This window comes from Kogia breviceps, chromosome 12 (assembly GCF_026419965.1).
Source record: "Kogia breviceps isolate mKogBre1 chromosome 12, mKogBre1 haplotype 1, whole genome shotgun sequence".
In the NCBI taxonomy this organism is placed as follows: Eukaryota; Metazoa; Chordata; class Mammalia; order Artiodactyla; family Physeteridae; genus Kogia; species Kogia breviceps.
Window position 1 is genome coordinate 296,936 of NC_081321.1, and position 20,737 is coordinate 317,672.

At 50.3% G+C, this 20,737-nt stretch overlaps 1 protein-coding gene across 37 annotated transcripts in view; it reads left to right on the top strand.

Annotated features, from left to right (window-relative positions):
- Nucleotides 1–20,737, top strand: part of MICAL3 (microtubule associated monooxygenase, calponin and LIM domain containing 3) — a 187,304-nt gene that overhangs the window by 74,609 nt on the left and 91,958 nt on the right. For 34 of the 37 annotated variants that reach the window (XR_009338531.2, XR_010835705.1, XR_010835706.1 and 31 more), the window contains 6 exons: nt 13,874–14,212; nt 16,077–16,284; nt 18,097–18,213; nt 18,621–18,722; nt 19,248–19,403; nt 20,361–20,461. Coding sequence is in view for 34 of the 37 variants with exons in the window: in XM_067008364.1 (XP_066864465.1) it covers nt 13,949–14,212; nt 16,077–16,284; nt 18,097–18,213; nt 18,621–18,722; nt 19,248–19,403; nt 20,361–20,461 (948 nt within the window). In the remaining 3 variants the exon portion in view is untranslated. Of the gene's footprint in view, nt 1–3,205; nt 3,230–9,545; nt 9,623–10,596; nt 10,747–13,873; nt 14,213–16,076; nt 16,285–18,096; nt 18,214–18,620; nt 18,723–19,247; nt 19,404–20,360; nt 20,462–20,737 lie in introns of those variants that run through there. The other 3 variants (XM_067008359.1, XM_067008362.1, XM_059081292.2) reach the window with 3 other exon arrangements.

Genomic DNA, 20,737 nt, shown 5'->3' on the forward strand with positions numbered 1-20,737 from the left:
GGGGGATGGATTGGAGGGGGCTTAAGATGAAAAGGCTGTTGTAATGATCCAACTAGAGATCACAGGTGCTCCCACCAAGATACTGGTAGGGAGATGCTTTATAAAGCAGAGGTCCCAGAGAGTTAGAATCAAGAAGTCTTTGCTATTGGTTGATCGGATTGCGAGATTAACACCGAGAAGGGTCTGAAATGACCCCCGGTTTCCATTGGTGGGTGGATAGTGGCAGCATTTGACTACATGAGGAGGTGAGAGCTGGGGAAGAGAACAGAAGTGTCCTGTGGTGCAGGACAGAGCCAAGGAGAGGAGGGTTTCCAGGAAGATCAAATGAGCGGGAACAAGTGAGATAGGGGTTGAAGTGTCTGAGCCTTTCCCAGCGCCCTCAGTGGAGTGATGAGGACAGAAGCCAGATTCAGAGGGAGGGGAAAGGTGACGGGGCGTAGTTAGGAGGTCATGCGGTGGGGACAGCAAGGGTAGACAGCACCCTCAGGAAGCAGGAGGGAGGGGCCGGCAGCTGGAAGGGCGCACTGGTGTGTGGGAAGATGGGAGAGACCCCAGCATGCAGGCTGGGAGGAAGAAGTTTAAAGTATGTGACAGGTGGGTGGTGGTGATAGTTGCACAGGATGTGAACGTACTTAATGCCACTGAACTGTGCACTTAAAAATGGCCGAAAAGGGGGAAAATGTACAACAGTAGATGGTGCTGGTTTCAGAGGAGAACAAAGGGCCTCTGACTGGCGGGACCCTCCTCCGGGGAGGGGAGGGGTGAGGACAGTGAGTGGGGGCTGGAGAGGGGAAGGTGCGGCCCCTGCTCCTGCGAGGCGGGGTCATTAAGAGTGGACGGGGTGGGGGTGGCTTGCAGGGCCTGAATCCCTGGGTGGTGCTGACCCCCCTCCCAACCCCCTAGGTTGATGTGGCCACATCAGTCTGTGCTGCCGACTTTTTTTCCTACTGTTCAGAGAAGTTCCATCCCTATCCCACCTCTGAAGCTGGTGTTTCAAGGGTCCAGCTGTCTGTCTCTGTTTGCCCACCTTCTCCACTTAATCTCTGGGCTGCCTTGTCAGAAGCTGCTGGGCGGTGCGGCTCCCCTTTGTCTTCATCCCTGAGTGAGGAAATGCTGCCTTTGCAGACACCTCGGCTTATGACAGCAGCATGGATTTCTGAGACAGATTTTAAACACACACACACCCTGGATATAGAAAGATTATGGGTCTTTCCCTTAGCTTCTGGGGGAGGTGGGCTGGGAGCTGCCCTGTAACACTTCATGACACTGATAAACTCTTCTTCTCTGCAACCAGATTCTTTTCATGGGGGCTGTTACTCTGAAACCATTTGGCTGTGAAAACAAAGCTGCCTCCAGGGCTTGGCTCCTTTCCTGCTGCATGGGTGTAGGGGTCTGCCGGAGGGGTCTGTAGAGGGAGGGTCCAGAGCAGGTGTGGCCGTGGAAAAGGCGCGGGTCCCCTTGTAGGATTCCCGGATCTGCGTGTTCCTGCTCCCAACCTGGTGGCTCTCAGCCCATTTTCATTTGGCGACTTCCATCTCACGTCCCAACAGAATTCTGCTTGAACCCCCTGGTGTCACTCATCTGTTCATGGATTCAAGAGGTAGTTGTTGGGCTTCCCGGGTGGCGCAGTGGTTGAGAACCTGCCTGCCAATGCAGGGGACACGGGTTCAAGCCCTGGTCCGGGAAGATCCCACATGCCGTGGAGCAGCTAAGCCTGTGTGCACAACTACTGAGCCTGAGCTCTAGAGCCTGTGAGCCACAACTACTGAGCCCACATGCCGTAACTATTGAGCCCGCGTGCCGTGACTACTGAAGCCTGCGTGCCTAGAGCCCCTGTGCTCTGCAACAAGAGAAGCCACCGCAATGAGAAGCCCGCACACCACGACGAAGAGTATCCCCTGCTCGCCACAATTAGAGAAAGCCCCCATACAGCAATGAAGACCCAACAGAGCCAAAAATAAATAAATAAAATAAAAGAACAACAACAAAAAAGAGGCAGTTGTGCACTGCTCTGAGTCAGGACCTATTCTGGGTGCAACGATACAGCAGGGAGCAAAGTGGCAAAAATCCTTGTCCTTGTAGAGCTCACATTCTAGAGAGGAAGACAGTAAATGGCATTTATAGTACATCAGACTGTGGTGAGTGCTTTGGGGAAAACAGGCCAAGAGGCTAAGCTGGGTGGGGGGTCAGTTTTAAATGGTGTGGTTAGGGAAGGCCACACTGAGGAGGTGGCACTCAAATAACAGCCAAGGGTGGTGAGGGTGTATCACACACCTGTCAGCCCCGTCAGAGGATGGGCACCCAGGGAGGCAGGGACAGGTTTCCCCTCTGTTCACTGTGTTATTTCTAGAGCCTAGAAAAGTGCTCGGCACACAAATACTGAACCTGCGCACTAGATCCCATGGGCCACAACTACTGAGCCTGCGCTCTAGAGCCCGTGAGCCACAACTACTGAGCCCACGTGCCACAACTACTGAGACTGTGCACCACAACTACTGAGGCTGCGCTCTAGAGCCCATGAGCCACAACTACTGAGCCTGCGCTCTGGAGCCCGCGAGCCACAACTACTGAGCCCACGCGCCACAACTACTGAGCCTGCACTCTAGAGTCTGCGAGCCACAACTACTGAGACTGTGCACCACAACTACTGAGGCTGCACTCTAGAGCCCATGAGCCACAACTACTGAGCCTGCACTCTAGAGTCCACGAGCCACAACTACTGAGACTGTGCACCACAACTACTGAGGCTGCACTCTAGAGCCCATGAGCCACAACTACTGAGCCCACATGCCACAACTACTGAGCCTGTGCTCCAGAGCCCACGAGCCACAACTACTGAGCCCGTGTGCCTAGAACCTGTGCTCCGCAACAAGAGAAGCCACCGCAGTGAGAAGCCCACACACCGCAACGAAGAGTAGCCCCTGTTTGCCACAACTAGAGGAAGCCCACACGCAGCAATGAAGACCCAGCGCGGCCAAAAATAAATAAAATAAAATAAATGTATTTTAAAAAAGAATTATAAAAAAAGGAAAAAGAAAAAGAAAAGTGTTCGGCACACAACAGATGCTCAGTAGTATTTTTTGAATGTGTGACTGGATCTGGGGGAGAGTATTTCAGACATAGGAGCAGCGAGTGCCCAGGCTGAGGGGAGAGTGTTCGTGGGGCAGGAAGGAAGCCGGTGTGATGGAGGGGATGAGCAAGGGGACCGCAGTAGCAGGAGGTGAGAGAGGTAAGGGCATAGGGTGTGGATCTTGTAGGGGCTCCCCGACACCTTTTCGGGGCGGGGGGTCCTTGAGCTTAACACTATTTTCACAATGATACTAATCTGGAAATACTTGCCTTTCCCCCTCTTTTCTGCTCATGAGTGTACGGTGGAGTTTTCTAGAGGCTAAATGATACGTGATACTGCAGCAGATGGAGTGCAGGAAGCAGACGTGGGAATCCAGCTGGCTTAAATAAGCCAGACATTGAGGAGATTTGCAACAATGTAAAAACGTTATCACTCTAATCACTACATTTTTGTTTTGGAAAATATTTTATGGAAAAAATGTTAATTATTTTACTGTGTAATGCATTGTTTTAAACTGAATTAATATTGAAATTTTTCTCCGTTTTAACTTCACATGCAGTAAGTATTGATAGATCTTTGGGTTCTCAATATTTTTAAGAGTATAAAGTATGAGTCCTAAGACCAAAATTTTGTGAAACACTGTTCTAGGGCCTTGTAGGCCGTAGTAAAAATGTTTGTTTTAATGCTAAGATGGGAACTGCATCCATGACTCTGGCTGAATCAAACAAGATGAGTTTTAGTAAAGATAGTTGAAAGGTCCCAGTGGGTCTTGAAAGCAAAGCGCGTAAATATGGGGCTAGATTTTAGGAGCAGCACATTAGTGATAAAGATTTGGGGGTTGTTGTGTGCAGTGGTGTCGGCAGTGAGGGGCACATTCCAGTCGACCTCTTTTCTTTATAGTTGGGGCTTACATTCTGCTGGAGAAGATGGACAATACACAGATAAGTTACATACACTATGTCAGGTCATAACAAATGCCACAGGAAAAATGAAGCAAGGTGAGAGGGTTAAAGAGAAATGGGAGGTGGGTGCTCTTTTGCCCGTGGGGGGGGGGTCAGGAAAGGGTTCTCTAACGAGGTGATGTTTGAGCAAAGCCCTGAAGAAGGTGAAGAGGTATCTGTGGGGAGCTTCCCTGGTGGCGCAGTGGTTAAGAATCCGCCTGCCAACGCAGGGGCCATGGGTTCGAGCCCTGTCCGGGGAGATCCCACATGCCGCGGAGCAACTAATTAAGCCCGTGAGCCACAACTACTGAGCCTGCACTCTAGAGCCCTCAAGCCAGAACTAGTGAGCCTGCACTCTAGAGCCCGTGCTCCTCAACAAGGGAAGCCACTGCAATGAGAAGGCCACACACCGCAACAAAGAGTAGCCTCCGCCCACCACAAGTAGATAAAGCTGGTGCACAGCAATGAAGACGCAACACAGCCAAAAATAAATAAATAAATAACAAACAAACAAAAGCCGTGTGGCCATCTGGTGGAGAGCATCAGCAGGGAGACCCAGGCATGCAGAGACCTAAGACCTGGGTGGCCGCTGCTGGGGGTACTTGGTGAAGAAGAAGGAGGCCAGTCTTGCTAGAGCCTAAGGAGTGTAGGGGACGGGAGTGCGGTAGGTCACTCCTGACCTCAGAGGCCATTGTGAGGACTTTGGATTTTTTTTTTTTTTTCCCGTACGCGGGCATCTCACTTCTGTGGGCTCTTCTGTTGCGGAGCACAGGCTCTGGACACGCAGGCTCAGCGGCCGTGGCTCGCGGGCCCAGCCGCTCCGCGGCACGTGGGATCCTCCCGGACCGGGGAACGAACCCGCGTCCCCTGCATCGGCAGGCGGACTCTCAACCACTGCACCACCAAGGAAGCCCAGGACTTCGGATTTAACTCTGAGCTGGGAAGCTGTGGAGCCTTAGAGCAGAGGTGTAACCTGATTGGACCAACATTGAGTGAATGCTCAGGCTGCTGTTAGAAAACATTCGGGGGAGGTGGGACTGGGACGGTGGCAGCAGGGAGGGGCTCTGGAGGAACCCAAGGGAGGGGTGACTTGACTTTGGTGAGGGTGGGGGACGAGATGGTGGAGAGTGGTAGGATTGGGCTGTACTTTGAAGATGGAACAGACAGAAGATACTGAAGAACTGACTATGGGATGTGACAGAAATTAGCAGAATTCTAAGGGTTTCAGATTGAGCAGCTGGCTGGATGTTGATGTCATTTGCTGAGATGCAGAAAATACTAAGGAAGAAGCAGGCTGGGGATAGGAATGGGAATCAAGGTCGTGTGCATGTTAAGTTTGAGATGCTTGTCAAATTTCCAAGTAGAGATGTCAGATAAGCAGTTGGTTTTACAGGTTCAGAGGAGAGAAAATAAATTTGTGCACCAGTGACAATCTCTATGTAAAATGGATACTTAAAGCCATGGTACTGGGGGACATGGAGGGCAGAGTTTTTCAAAGTGGGTTGTGTCTCATTAATGGGTCATGAAAGCAATACAGTGGGGCCCAGCAACTTTAAAGAATGAGAGAACAGAAAACGTCAGAATACTTCAGTAGTAAAGGTAGCTTCTGACATTTTTCAAAAATTTCATTTATGGGGGTGGGGGTGATGGTAGGATGAACTGGGAGATTGGGATTGACATATACATACTAATATGTATAAAACAGATGACTAATAAAAAATATCAAATAGAAGTGGAGAGCAAAAAAACCAAAGTACACAGTCTGCTTCCCCTAAGCGCTACCAATATAATTTGCATTTAAGTTGCTTACGTGCAGTCTTGAGCAATAGATTCTAAAAGCTACAAAATTTTGATTGATTGAAATTAAAAATAGCTTTATTGTTAAGAAAAATTACATTTACATAGACTATATATAGAGAGAATTGTGTGTACGGTTTAAAAAGCTAGGAAGCCACTGATGTTCAGGGAGTGGATGTAGATTGAGAAGAGACCCAAAGACTAAGTGATCCCATGACCATTTCAACATGCGAAGGGTGGGGATATGTGAGGGGCCAGTAAAGGACACAGGAAAGTATCTGTAGAGGCCAGAGGAGAACCAGGAGGGTGGTGTCCCAGGGCCAAGGACAGGCGTGGTGGGCTGTGACTCGAGCTCTGGGCTGGTGGAGAAAACCTGGATTGAGAATTGGCCGTTGGATTTGACAGTGTGGAAATCACTGTGTCCTTGCTGAGATGTTTCTGTGGAGCAGTGGGAATGAAGCCTGATTGTTGTAGGTTTCAAGGACAGTGTGGGAGAGGAAGTCACGACCACAAGCACAGACAGTTCTTCCGGGGAGTGGAGTGCACTAGTCAGGAGATGGGGGCAGGGCAGGGTTTTTAAAGATGAGAGCCTGCGCCAGTGGGAAGAGTTCAGTTTCGGGGAGGGACTGATGCAGGAGGAGAGGACCAGTGCAGGAGGCAGTGTGTGGGGTTGAGTAAGGGGGGTGGCATCGGTGCACATGGGTTGCTTCACGTGGGCATGTGCATCGTCACGGAAGGAGGGCAGATGAGGTGGGTATTGACATGATTGTAGGAGCTTATGGAAGAATGCTGAGGTGAAGAAACTGAAAGCCACGTCAGAAGAGAAAGGGTTGAAGGAACTGAGGAGGACGTGAAGATAGCAGATGTTTGGACAGCTGGCCTGTAAAAGAGGAACTAATTTTGTTCTGGATACTTCCAAGGGGAAATTTTGGACCGTGGAGTAAAAAAACTATGGGGTCTCCTACCTAGAAATTGTGTCCTTGGGAAATGAACATTTCAAGCTGCTCAAAGATGGTGAAGACTGTTTCACAAGGTAGAAAGACACCTGTCAGTGCAGCTGTTTGTGTGTTGTGGTCGGTACACAGAAGATGCAGGTGTGGGGTGGCTGGTCACACTGGGTGGTCCTTCGGATCTTGACCATCGTATATTTAGTGATTCATGGCAGTTGGTAGTAGGCAGACCAGACAACTGAAAAACCCCAGATTCGGTGCCACGTTAACCTCTTGCCAGCAGTTCTTGTGTTTACAAAGCTTTTGCTGCAGGGTCTGCCGCCGGGAACAGGAGATACTGGAGGTGTTTCCCTACAGCTCCACAGCCGTCCTTGCGGGAGTATCGGTATCCCGTTGGGCTGCCGCAGCTTTGGTGTTCTCTGAGCCCCTGTCCAGCAGTGGCCCTCGAGGTCACCCTGCACGGCTGCCAGGCAGACCACTTCCCGAGTCTGCACAAGTGCAGGTGGCTGGGTAGTCCTCTAGTCAGCAGAACCTCATTGAGCACCTACTGTGTGCTGGGAACTGGGTACACAGTGCCAAGCTACGTGGATTGGGGCCTGTCCTTGTGCAGAAGAACAGCTTTTGGTTGCACTTTCCCACAACCTCAGTGAGCCTCTCTCCCCAACCAGAGGCCCTTTCCTTGCCCTGACAGCCTGGATCATAACAAGGCTCTCAGATTTATGGGCAGGAAGGGGTTGGTCTTTTGGTCTCTGTCCCTCAGCTCTGGACCCTTGGTAGTGAGTAGGTTGAGATTCATCTTCTGTCCTGCCCTGAGTTCCTGCAGCGAGTGGAGTAGCATTGGGTGATTCAGAAATGCTTTGTGATCACCTCCTGAGAGGTGCTGAAGATGGCTCAGGTGCGAGAGCTTCTGAGGGATGCAGGCTGGGGAGCGCTCAGCCTTTCAGCTGCCACACGGAGGGTCAGTGTGACCCCAGAGTTCCCTGACCTCCATTTAAGAAAGGGCTCTATTTCGGAGGAGCCCATACAGCGATGCATTGTGAGAAGAAAAAGAATCTGGTATTGTGTGTCCTTGCTAAGTTCACCTGGAGCGCTCTTCCTAGAGGTTCCGGACCGGGGATGTCGTTCTGATGAGCTCTTGTTCCTCAAGCTGTGTTCTCAGGTGGTTCTTCCTTCGAATGGCTCTGGCCTTGGGCTCTGGATACAAAACCTGGCTGCACCGTTTTCCTGCTGTGTGACATTTAAACGTCTTTAAGCAGCCGTTTTCCACCTGCATTTTGTAGATTGTGGTGACGGTAGAGATGCGGTGTGGATCTGACCACCAATAAGTATTCAGTGTTGGCTGTTTTCACTGTCGCTGACAGTCCTTATATCTTTCTTGTTTGAACATCTGAGTTTGGCAGGAACTTGCCCACTCCGGTGTTATCCTTTAGCCCCTCCTGCCCAATGCCATTGTCACACTTTCTGGGACAAGTGGAGTAGGGAGGGTGAAGAGGGAGGGAGGGACAAAGGAAGTTTTACAACATTTTTCTTTCTTTCAAAAGACAGACTGTCTGAGTTCTCTCATTCTGTTATATGAGTAGCCACTTATTTAGCTGAGTATAACCTTTTGTTGATGGGATTATAAACTACTAGATAATAACAACACTCCTGCCATTTACCGGGTCTTGCTGTGCACCTGGCACTGCTAAACATTTTGCATTCATTACCTCAGTTCCTGCAAAACCCTGTGATTCATTGGACATTACCTTCACTTTGCAGGTGAAGATACTCTTCCTGAGACACTGGGGCTGGGGCATTGTTCTTTTTGACTCTTTGTTTTCCTGGGTTATTTGGGACAGACATTGGCATTTGCATTGGCATCAGCCATTATGTTTACTGGTGTTTGGCTCTGACTTGGACTTGTTAGTGTTTGCTTGGGGTGACAAAGGCAGAGGTCATTTCTTTTCTTTTTTTTTTTTAAAGTTATGTTTTAGATATATTTTATTTTTTTTGACCCTTCAATATTTTATTTTTTAATGATCCCATTTATATATATTTTAAAAAATTTTTTATTGAAGTATAGTTGATTTACAATGTTGTGTCAATCTCTGCTGTACAGCAAAGTGACTCAGTTATATACATTCTTTTTTTAATGTTCTTTGCCATTATGGTTTATCACAGGATATTGAGTATAGTTCCCTGTGCTATACAGTAGGACCTTGTTTTATATCCATTCTAAATGTAATAGTTTGCATCTACCAACCCCCAAACTCCCAGTCCATCCCTTTCCCTCTCCCCCTCCCCCTTGGCAACCACAAGTCTGTTCTCTATGGGCAGAGGTCATTTCTGACTCCTTGGTCAATTGTGTAGGTGTTTTTCCTGAAGAAATAGGTTGCTATCAAAGAAAGTAAAATAAAAAGTTTTGAGAAGATACAACATTAGGGGTTAATGTCTTTCAGAATTGGAGACTTGGAAGAGAACCCAGAGGTCATGGTCCAGGCTCTTCTCAGACCCCTCTAGAGAGGGCCGTTCCACCTCCTAGAATAAGGCAGCATGAGAATCCATAACAAAAGCGCTGCATTCTTGCTAGTTGCTCTTCCATGCCCAGGCTGACTGTGTTCTTAGACACCCCATTTTGGTGGCACATTAGGTAGAACTGTCCTCTAACATCTCCCCGCTTCTCCTCCACCTCCCCCAGCCCCTCAGGGACCTCCAGACAGACTCCCACTAGGGATTCTTTTCCCTTGTCAACTCCACAGAAACTAGAGTGTTCCTACTGCAGGTCAGGCTGAAGCTGCAGAGACCCGGTCCCTGCCCTGAGGAAGCCTTGAGGTGGTGGAGGAGAGAGCCATTCCAGTCATGCGCTTGCGGAATCGCAGGCACGGGTGAGGACCGGTGCGTGGGACTAAAGAGCAGATCCAAGGAATGGGGAGGGGCACGGGGACTGGTTTCCGGTGTCCTCAGCATCCCGCTGAGTGTCCATTTGATGCTAAATAGGATGGAGAGTCAGAGAAGAACTGAGGATGGAACAAAGGCAGCAACAAGAATTGTGAGAAGGACTGCTTTCCTTCTTGTATTTTGAGCTTGCTTCCTTGGGACCTAGAGAACCTTATCTTGGGGCCATGAGAGATGAGAGGCCTTTGGAACAGGAGCTGGGAAGCAGTTGGGGCGACGAGGAGTTTCATTCCCAGACAGTCTGATTCGATCAGATGCCCCAGGCCAGGGACTCAGTGTCCCCATCCACAGATTGTGGTGGCCTGAGCTGCCCTTTTGCAGAAAGACTGGCCAGGAACTCAAGGCATTTGGCTACTTTGGTCCTTGTTTCTGTAAAACGTGAAGGAATCTCTGTAATCTGAAGTGCATTTGTCATCTAATTTTCCTCCTAATGACATTGTAAAACATGTCTTCCTATCTGCCTTCCTTCTAAGGTCTGTTTAGACAAGCCACGCCTCTGACTGCACGGGCTAGGAAAGGAGCATTTCATAGATCCTTTGTAAGAGTCAGATTTGCACATGTGCCAGTATATTAGTGGTGTGGTGGCTAGGGAGAAAATTAACCAAACTTGGCTGTGATTTCTTACTCTTGAAGTGTAATTCTTATTTTGTTGTTTTGATTCTCTTTCCTTTTTCTATTTTTAAAGATAAGTCTCCCCCACCCCTCAAATAACCACCCATCTATTCTAAGAGCTAGAGACTGAGTGTTCTCAAATCAGCAATGAGTCAGTGACAACCTTTTACTCTTATAAATAGAAGCATAAACTCTGTTCCTGCATGCACTTCATAGGCTGTCTCTAGTACTTTCCTCCACAGCCAAGGAGTGTGCTTCTGAGTCAGCAGTCAGCTGCTGTGGGACAGAACCCGCAGGCCATTGCCGGTGGCAGAGATCGTGCGGAGGGCTGGCCCCACCTCTTCCTTGTTCCTCCTCAGGCTCCTCACTCCCTCGTCCCTTCCTTCCACACCTTGACTTTTCAGTCCTCAGGATTTCTGGCACCTTCCGGCCAGGTTTCCTGGTATGTAGGCTCCTGCGCTTATGACTGTTGATTTTCCCTGGCTAGTGGGACGTACAGCACATGGGGGGGGGGGGGGTCCAGGAGAGGCCCGGACGAGCATGAGCTTGGGTTTGAGTTCAGGAATGAGGGCCTGAGGGCGATGGCGGGAGTGGTCCTTCTGCCGTCTGCGCAGCTGCTCTTAGCGTGAACCCAGGGCCGGGTAGTCCCCAGGCCGCACGAGGCCGTCCCGCCAGCAGAGCTGCAGAACAGACACGGGAGTGTCTTCTGCTACGGCCACTTGGCTCGCAGAGAGGGGGAAAGCTGAGGCAGCCCGAGGGAATTGGTCTTGTGTAGTCTTACCTCCGGTGCCTGTCACATTGTTCCAGGAACCAGCTTCCCTCTACTTATCTGTTGTCATTAGTGACCTGCAGGTGGAACTCTCTTACACTGGGCACTTACTCCCTGTCTGCCTCTTGCAAGCAGGCTCTCTGCAGCTGCCCGGGAGTGGCTGGAACCTGTTCACTTGAAAGTGTTTTGCATCAGCAGAAGGTTTGGGGGCCAGTTATTAATGAAGGTGTTCATGTGTGGTGAGGTTTGATTTGAGCAAGTGCTCAGCTCTTTGGAATTAAATGTTTGTTTCAAACAGGTTGGGCTACGTACGGCCAACAAAGGGGGTGTTAGCCCACACGTCAGAATTCTTCTTTGAAAATAAATGCCGAGACTCTTTTAGGGTGGGGTGAGACAGGGGAAAGGCCTTTAGAAATGCATGTCGCAGGATCTTGAGCGAGTTGGTGTCAGCTAGAACACGGTGGTACCTCGGGCTCCAGATCCTGGCAGGGAGTGGAAGGTGGCTGCTGCTGTTTAGGAACAAAGAAAAATCATTTTCTTTCTTGACGAGAGGCAGAGAGATCAGAGCCAGTGTGTTCAAAGCTTTCTAAACGCTGTGTCTCTGGTGGAGTTCGAGAGAGCTGTGCACACAGGTGGGGCACGCAGGGCCAGGAGCGCTGGCTGCTGGCTGCACGAGCAAAGCAAATAAAGCTGCAGAGGCCCCGACGGGCAACACCCGGGACCCTTGTTTCTAGTCGTGGGTTATTACCCTTTCTTCTGCTTCTGGATGAGCATGTCTGGTTTTCTCTGCCACTTAAAAGCCATCTTTTGACAACCTGCAGTTTCTAAGATAAGCATTGACTTGTAAGAAGAATGGGCTCTTTTTAGAAACTTTTAAATATTTCTCTTGCTGCTTAGCGCTACCTAGAATAAACTTTTATTTAGGGGAAACTGAAGGTTAGTTCCAGTTAATTCCATTTCTCGTTGGACTCTTGGTCACGTGGCTTTTGGGACAAGCTGTTGTTTAGCAGTGTGCATAGGAGGGGTTGTCGAGTTGGTGATGTATTGAGATGAGAAGCCAAGTCAGTGTGTTTCAGGTAAAGAATTACCATCTTCACCTTGGCCTCCACAGAACAAGTGCTATGTCTGTTGACACAGAAAACACAAGAGGAAAGTGGCAGTTCCTCGTATTTAGGTATTGCCTTCTCTCAGAAAACCACCCATACCTCCAGTTGGTTCGATTCAACCTTATAATACATGGTGAAGTGTGGAGAGAAGCAGAATCTTATTCCTGCTTCCCAAGGGGGCTTCTCCTGCCTGTAAGAGCTTCAGGACGGGACGTGGGGCTCTTCCAGGCCTGGGGAGGCAAGCAGAGGGGCTCCTCAGCACTTAGTTTGGTGGCTCCCTTTGCCCTGGGCTGGTTCACTAAATAGTGGGCCACTTCTCACTCCCCCCTTCCCCCCAACACAGTGGATCAGCAGCTCCCTTCCTCTATCCCCTGCCGTCTCCACAAGCAGGTCCTCTTCACAGCAGAGCTCTGGCTCAGCCCTGTTGGTCACCTGGCGGGAGGTCGCCTGGAGCCCCAGGCGTGAGCCCTGCAGCTGGGAGGGTTTTCCCACACTGAACCCGGGGCGTCCACTCTCACCTCGTCTTACGCGAGGGAGAACTGAGGCCGAGTGGGGCAGCCTGGGCCCGGCGCGCGGGGACCCGGGGCTGAGGTGCTGCTCGTCTTGTTGCCCTGCCCAGCTTCTCTGCTCGCCCTGCTCCAGCCTCTGGCCCTTTGCCTCCCCTAGTGATGACAAGTAAGTGCCGCACAGACCTAAGGCAGGGAGTGGGTGAAGGAGCGCAGGCGGGGCCTTCCCTTCTTGAAGCTTCTCCCAGCAAACGTCGGCTGGTAGGTGCTGGCAGTTTTTCGTAACTGGGGGGCATAGACGGCATCATTACTGCTGTCAGGTTTCTTTGTGGGCAAAATGGAACGGCTGTAAAATCCTCCTACCTGCCACGTGCCGTCCGCATGGCAGGACTTCAGTCCCTAAACGCTGACCTTGGCTCTGCTCTCAGACCCCTCCGCCGTGCCTTAGAAGCTCTCCAGAGCGCTCATCCTTGGCTGCCAGCCCCTCCCTCGCTGAGTCCAGATCTCCCCCGGAGCCCAGGGCCCCCCTGTGTGATCCGACCAGCCTTCACAGGTCAGCTACCACCTGTGTGCTGTGCCCCCCGAGCCGACTCAGCCGACTGCCTAGTGAGCCCCTCCACTGAGGCAGCTCAGCTGTAACAGGGTACCTGCCACAGATGAGGGCTTCTGTTTGTAATCCCTCGGCCTGGGCTCACCACTCACTCCACGGGAAACATCCCTGACCCTTTCGTCTGTAAGAGTCCCTTGCAAGCCTTCCAGTTTCCTTCCTTTTCCACGTCCTGTGCTTCCTCCCTGCCTGGCTGACACCAGTTCATCCTGAAACCCTCAGCTGTCATCCCTCAGAGGCTCATCCTGGATGAGGGTCCCTCCCCCATGACGTAGGCGCCCTTCCCCTGTGTTCCCACATCCCTTGAGCCTCTCTCCCTCTGACACTTAGTAGGGCACATCTGAGCTTCTGTTCACCCGCTAAACTGCAAGATCCTTGAAAGCAACCGCAGTCTTCCTCATTTCTCTATCGCGGTGTCTCAGACGGTGCCTGGAGTCTAGAGGACCGACAGCTTATTACGCTTGTGTAACAAACGCCTGCAACACTTAGGAAGTGCACTCTGAAAAGAGTTATGTCTCCTAGAAGACGTTTCTAGATGCAGCTTTGGATTTGCTAACCGTTCGTCTTTCTTTATTTATTAGATTAATGTGACGGCATCAGGTGGACCGACAGCCCCCCCACCACCCCATTTGTCAGGGGCCTGAGAGTGGGGAGACATGGAGGAGCGTAAGAACGAGGCGACGAATCGGGCTCACATCCTCTTTGACCGGTTCGTGCAGGCCACCACTTGCAAGGGGACACTCAAGGCCTTCCAAGAGCTCTGCGACCACCTGGAACTGAAACCTAAGGACCACCGCTCCTTTTACCACAAGCTCAAGTCCAAGCTCAACTACTGGAGAGCCAAGGCCCTCTGGGCAAAGCTGGACAAGCGGGGCAGCCACAAAGACTACAAGAAGGGAAAGGCGTGCACTAACACTAAGGTAGGGGCGGCCGCCCAGGCCCTGGGCACTGACCCAAGGACTCAGCTGGCGAAGGAGAGAGCATTGGGTGGAGGTAGCCTGGTGAGGACAAGGCTGCTTAGGCCACAGCCTAGGGAGGCAGTCAAGCTCACACTGCGGCAGCACTTTGTGGATCCACTACCTGTGTTTGTTCATTCGACTGCTCTGTGTGCCCCATTCTTATCCTGTGGATTCACATAGGAACGTTCGGGGTTTCAGCTATGGAGAACAACCCTGAAGTCAGACACCGTAGGAGTTGTTTGATTTTGCTGAGGCTCTAGTTGAATCTCAGACTGCTAGGAGGATGCAGGCCTCTGAGCAAAGAGGTAGACAGGCCCTGTCAGTGTCCTGTCTGACCATGGCAGCCTGGTGCTTGACGAAGTCATTGTTCCAGACTCAGCCTCTGGTAAGGTGTAGAGTATTTGCCAACTTGGGGATTTTTTTCCCACAGGCTTCAGACCTCTTTTCATCCATTTTGCAGAGGTCTATCTTGATAAGCAAGGGCTTTGTAAACCAAAGTATTTCTTTTGCTTGCTTCACAATCTAGAGAAATAGAGTTTCCATGAAACGGGTAGGCCTGGGCAAAGACCCGAGATGCCCAGTCACCTGTGCAGGGGGAGGCGTGGGGAGAGGAGAAAGGTAACACATTCCTGCTCTCCTCCTTAGTAAGAGCACTTTCTGTGAGAATTTCAGAAAAGCTAGCAGGGAAATGAAGTTGCAGATGACTTTATGACTGTAATTACTGTCCTTTCAAGAGCCTTAACTTGCCCTGTGTTGATTTGCATTTGGCTAGATATTCATCCACAAAATGCAAGTAATTCAAGTGCACTCTAGAGTATTGATTGATTGATTGATTGATTGATTGCTGCATTGGAGGGGCTTCCCTGGTGGTACAGGGGTTAAGAATCTGCCTGCCAGTGCAAGGGACATGGGTTTGAGCCCTGGTCCGGGAAGATCCCACATGCTGCGGAGCAGCTAAGCCCGTGTGCTACAGCTACTGAGCCTGCGCTCTAGAGCCCGCAAGCCACAACTACTGAAGCCCACGCGCCTAGAGCCCTGCTCCGCAACAAGAGAAGCCACCGCAGTGAGAAGCCCGCGCACCAGAACGAAGAGTAGCTCCCGCTCGCTGCAACTAGAGAAAGCCCACGCGTAGCAACGAAGACCCAACACAGCCAAAATTAAAAATATAAATAAACTTATATGAAAAAAAAATAAAAGAATAAAAGGAATTGGAAGCCAGAAACAGTGCATGTCTTTCTTCTGAACGTGCATGCCAACTAGTTAAGATAAGTGTGCGGTCTCACCCTGAGTACTTCTCTAGAATATGGATCTTCAAGATCGTTTCCCTGGATTTTCAGTCTAAAGTTGGTGATTTTAGAACTCTTTTCTGCACATAAAACTTTGGCTCTTGAAAATTACCACCTTGGAGTCTCTCAAGTGGTAGGTCCATTCCAGGACCCTAAGATTGCTTGGCTGTGTATTTAATGATCTGTGCCTCTGTGGACAGAGATCTGCTTGTCTTAGAAACCTTCCAGAAGGTTTTCTCCTGTTGTTGAGAGATGAGATGTGATCTTCATATTGTGTGTTGATGTGAGGACCCAGGTAAATGTGATCTGCAGGTGCCACATCTGAGTTTCTGTCCAATACTTACAGTTAAATCTCCTCCATCCAGAGTGCCCACAGCGTTTCTCTGAAGCCATTGCAGGCAGGCACTCCGCCTCTGACCCGGATGGGTTTGAAGGTTTCTTGGTCATGGGGAGAATAGCCCTACCAGGGGGCTTTAGGGAATGGTAGTTATGCGCTGAAGAGCTGCTGTCTTCTCCCTGAAAGCAGCTGTGTTTTTCAGTGTCTCATCATTGGAGCTGGCCCCTGCGGTCTCCGCACAGCCATCGATTTATCCTTATTGGGAGCTAAGGTGGTCGTGATTGAGAAACGAGATGCCTTCTCCCGCAACAATGTCTTGCATCTCTGGCCATTCACCATACACGATCTGCGAGGCCTGGGTGCCAAGAAGTTTTACGGCAAGTTCTGTGCTGGAGCCATCGACCACATCAGTAAGTAAAATCAGTTCTCCTGTAGGATCCCACCCTTACTCGCTACTCATTTTTCAGCAGAAAGAGGCAGGCAGATTACCAGAGGAGTTCGTACTCAGAAGCCCAGTGTGTCCTGACATCCTTAGTATCTATTGTGTAGAAAATACACTCAGCTTGGAGTCAAAATACCTGCCCTCCGGTGGTTCTGTAACCTGAGATTCTTAACTACCAGTGTGTCTCCTGTGAAATGAGTTTAGCGTAAGGAATTCTGACATCCTGAGCGCTTACTGAGCACCCAGCAGTGGGTGGGATAGGATTGGGGCCGGGCTAGGAAGCAGACTGCCAGCTTGGGCTTTGACCCTCGGGTGGCTCTTAGTCTGATGGGAGAAGCACGAGGTATGCAGCTTGCTGTGATGTGCTAGGTGGGCACTCTCCTAATGTGAGATCAAACACTCTGGGCCTGGTCCGGGGAGCCACGGTGATGGAAGAAGCGGACTCCTAGTCCGGCTGTGAATGGCAAGTAGAGAGCGGGATCCCTTTGGCCGAGTGACTCTCGTGAGGTCTGCAGCGTGGAGGGCTCCTGCTCTCCTGTCCCCTCCAGCCTCAGCCCGGGCCTGGGCTCGAGGTGGTAGAACTTAATGCAGACATTGCTTTTGTTTTCATGCCGCTCTGAAAAGCGGTTCAGAACAGACTGTTGTCGATGTTAGGAAGTTGCCGTCTTGTCTGTTGATCATCATTAATGATCGCAGGACAGCCTTATGAAGGAACTGTTGTTCTGAGCTCCTCAGATGTGTCCTGTAAACGTTCAGCTACTCAACCCTTTGCTCTTTGAAGCAGTTGTGCCAGTTTATCAGACTGGCCAGCAGATGCCACATTCCAGCAGCAACAGGAGTGCTCTGCGTCTGCCGAGCTGTAACGGGTAACAGCCGTCTGCAGGGGTGACATGCGCGCTGGCAGGGCGTTAGCAAGTCTTTGGGAGCGTGACGTGGAAGGCTGGAAAGTGGGGGACTTAGCCGAGACGGCTGCGTGGGGGGCTAGCACGTATTCCTAGCACATCGGTCACAGCCTGTAAGCAGTCGGTGTTAACAGTGGACCGGGGTCAGTATACCAGCGGACTTGTCTGCCTTGTGTGTGGCAGGATTTGTCTTGGAGCTGAGAGGGTCCCACATGAGGGCCCAGACTTTCTCTCAGTGTACCTGGGGCCATCCGTGTCTGACACCTGGGAACTACTCGTTGGACACTGAACAAATAAATAAGTCTCACTATGATAATGAGCAAGATTTTCAATTATTTTGAGCCTTAGTTTCTGCAGCTGTAGACCAGTGGCGGGAGGGGGAATGGTAAGAGGCTAAGGTTGGTTTGAGGGATCCCCTCTCAGCATGTAAGAGTGTGTGAAGATCAGTGAGGGAACAGGCTGAGAGAGAGATGCCGTGGGCAATTCAGGAAGCAGGGCAGCCTTTGTATCCATTGGAAGCACCCCTGGGTGTGCCTACCTTCTGCCTCCTGTGGTGAGTCCTGTCAGGATCATAGGTGTTGCTCGGTCACTGTGGCTCTGTGTCAGAGAGGATGGAAGGGAGGGTGTCATTCTTTCTCAGAGCTTTTGAGAGGTAGGCTTGCATGTCTCTCTAGAACATCTCTTGCACTGAATTGTATTTGCCCTTGAGAAAGAAAGGAAGATGCTATGGAGTGTGGCTCGGAAAAACCGCCTGCTGTAGGTGGCTTTGAGCATCTGGATAAACTCTGCATTGGGGGACTGGGGGACCGGAGCAGTGATGCTGACTGGTTCTCTCTCCCCAGTGGGCCCTCACTCCTGTGATCTTCCTGTTCACCCAGGTATCCGTCAGCTTCAACTAATACTTTTGAAAGTAGCATTGATCCTAGGCATTGAAATCCATGTCAATGTGGAATTCCAAGGACTCGTGGAGCCTCCTGAGGACCAAGAAAATGAACGTGAGTGAACAAATGAAGGAGGGATAAAAGGGCCTTGAAGAGGTGAGGAAAGATGAGATCCAGGGAGAAGAGAGGAACCTGAGAGTTGTTTTCAGAGCTAGTTAAAGGGGTGTCTCCATTTGCACAGCCTGTGTCTTTGGAGGAACTTTTGACTTATGAGGAGGCCTCTGACATAGTATTAGACATTACAGGGGCTTGGATTTGTTATGGGAGGTCGTGTGGTGGGGACGTTCCTTTGTGAGCCTTCCTCGAGGCTTCTTTCTGTCTTTGGTTTGTACCCCATGCTTTTATGCCTGGTGTGTTTTTGGCGTGGGGTTTTGTGCAGTCTGCACACCTAGGTACCTAGAGATGTCTTAGATGTATGAATGGGTCTGGGTGATAACCTTCATTTTGACTTTGGTCCACAGGGATAGGTTGGCGGGCCCTGGTGCACCCCAAAACCCATCCTGTATCAGAGTATGAGTTTGAAGTGATCATTGGAGGGGATGGCCGCAGGAACACCTTGGAAGGTACGGGTAGTGCTCCTCTCTCCTTCACCTGCGCCATGTGGAGGAAGCCTGCCAAGAGCTTGTGTCTTCAGAGGCCCCGCTCCTGAGAATCCTCACGCGTGCGCCGCCTAGGCTAGGTGAACGGCAGGCCCCACCTTCGCCCCGCCAGCTGGTACTGGGCCACTTCTCCAGGGCACAGGCAGACAAGCCACCCGTGAGCAGGGAACGTTGCAGGATTAAACCTAAGTTATTAAAGCAGACGGTGTCCCTTTTTATGAAACGGAACCCCTCGTACCGAGTACTGTTCAGGTCCGTCAGATTTCTAGCAGTATGTTCGTTGTGGGTGACTTTGACGTCTTTCCTGCATTGTTACAGTCTTTGGGAGGTAAACACCTTATTTCCAGATAGACGAGAGCTGCCCTAAAATCTTCCCATTGATTCCCATCCCCCATATCCCCTAATGTCTTCCTCAGCACCCCTCCTGTGTGACGTGATCTTCCTTCTTTAGCCAGCTTTTGCCACCTCTGAACATTCCTTTCCTTCCAGGATTTCGTCGGAAAGAATTTCGTGGCAAATTGGCCATTGCCATTACAGCAAATTTTATTAACCGAAATACAACAGCAGAAGCCAAAGTGGAAGAGATCAGTGGTGTGGCTTTTATATTCAACCAAAAATTTTTCCAGGAACTGAGGGAAGCCACAGGTTGGTGTCAGTGCCTCCACAGCAAAAAGGATAGAAATTTAAATACCGCTTGTGATCTTTCTCTCGGAGGGTTTGGTCGGGGGGGGGGTCATCAGTGTTACTGCTGTGCTGTTTGCCCCTCTGCTCCTTCCTCACTCCCGTGCTTCGTTCTCAGCGTCATGCTCTCTGTGTCTCTGTCTCCTACTCTGGTGTCCTTTGTCCTCATTGCAGGGATGGGCTGCTCCTCCAGCCCTTCCCCCTGCCTGGCTCTGCATGCTGGTGCCTGACGCCGTCGGCTGTTGGGAGGGGAGCTCTGGTTTGTTGAGAACGTGACTCTAGGTGTTGAGTGTGTCTTCTTTTTCCTGAGTTTGTTTGGCTTTGAAGTAAACCACATGCCAGATAGAAGTGAGGTTGTTGTATGATAGCTTGTGAATAGATGGATTCACTTAGACATTTTGCTGCAACAAAAATGTGTGGCAAATTCCACTTACCTATTTTCTGGAAGAACATGGTTTCTTCCCACTGCATCTGTTTTTCAGGTTAATCGGATTAAAGAGCCAGTAGTGCACTCTACTTCCAGGCATCCAGTTGTCTATCCTGCCTGTGAGAGTCTAGGTGATTCCCCTGTTGCCTTGACGAGCATCAGAGAGGTTTAACCTGAGAACCGACTCAGACCCTCTTACTGGAGGTTAACCTCTCCTTTCTTCCCATCCTTGTGTTTCTGCTTCTGATTGATTGCTGTTGCTAGGATAACAGGGTGTCAGGTGAATGCAGAGCAGTGTGAGATAACCAGAGCTCCCCCTCTTTTCGTGAACAAATGTGCAGGAAGTGAGGATCAGGCTCACGTGCCTTTATTTTCTCTTTCCCTGTCTGGAGTTCCACAACCCTGGCCTCTGTGGGCCAGTACAGTCTCTCTGGCTGTCCTAACCCACCTTCATCTCAGCAGACCCTTAGGTGCACGTTTGTTCTCTGTTGCAGGGATCGATTTGGAGAACATCGTCTACTACAAGGATGACACACACTATTTTGTCATGACAGCCAAAAAGCAGAGTTTACTGGACAAAGGGGTGATACTGCATGTGAGTCACGGATTTCTTTTAAACCTCTTTTTATGTTGTACTGGGTCATGTGATTACCAAGAGAAAGAATTTTATTGTCTGATGAGTTTTTTCCTGCAAGCGGATGAAAATGAGTGCCTTACTCATCTCCTGGGACCATGTACTTTGTACTCCTCTGATGTTTTTTAGTTTAACTTAAAAAAAAATCTTTTATTATGGAAAATTTCAAGCGCGAACAAAAGTGGAGAGACGTGTGTAATGAACCCCGAAGTGCCTGTTATCCAGCCTTAGCGGTTG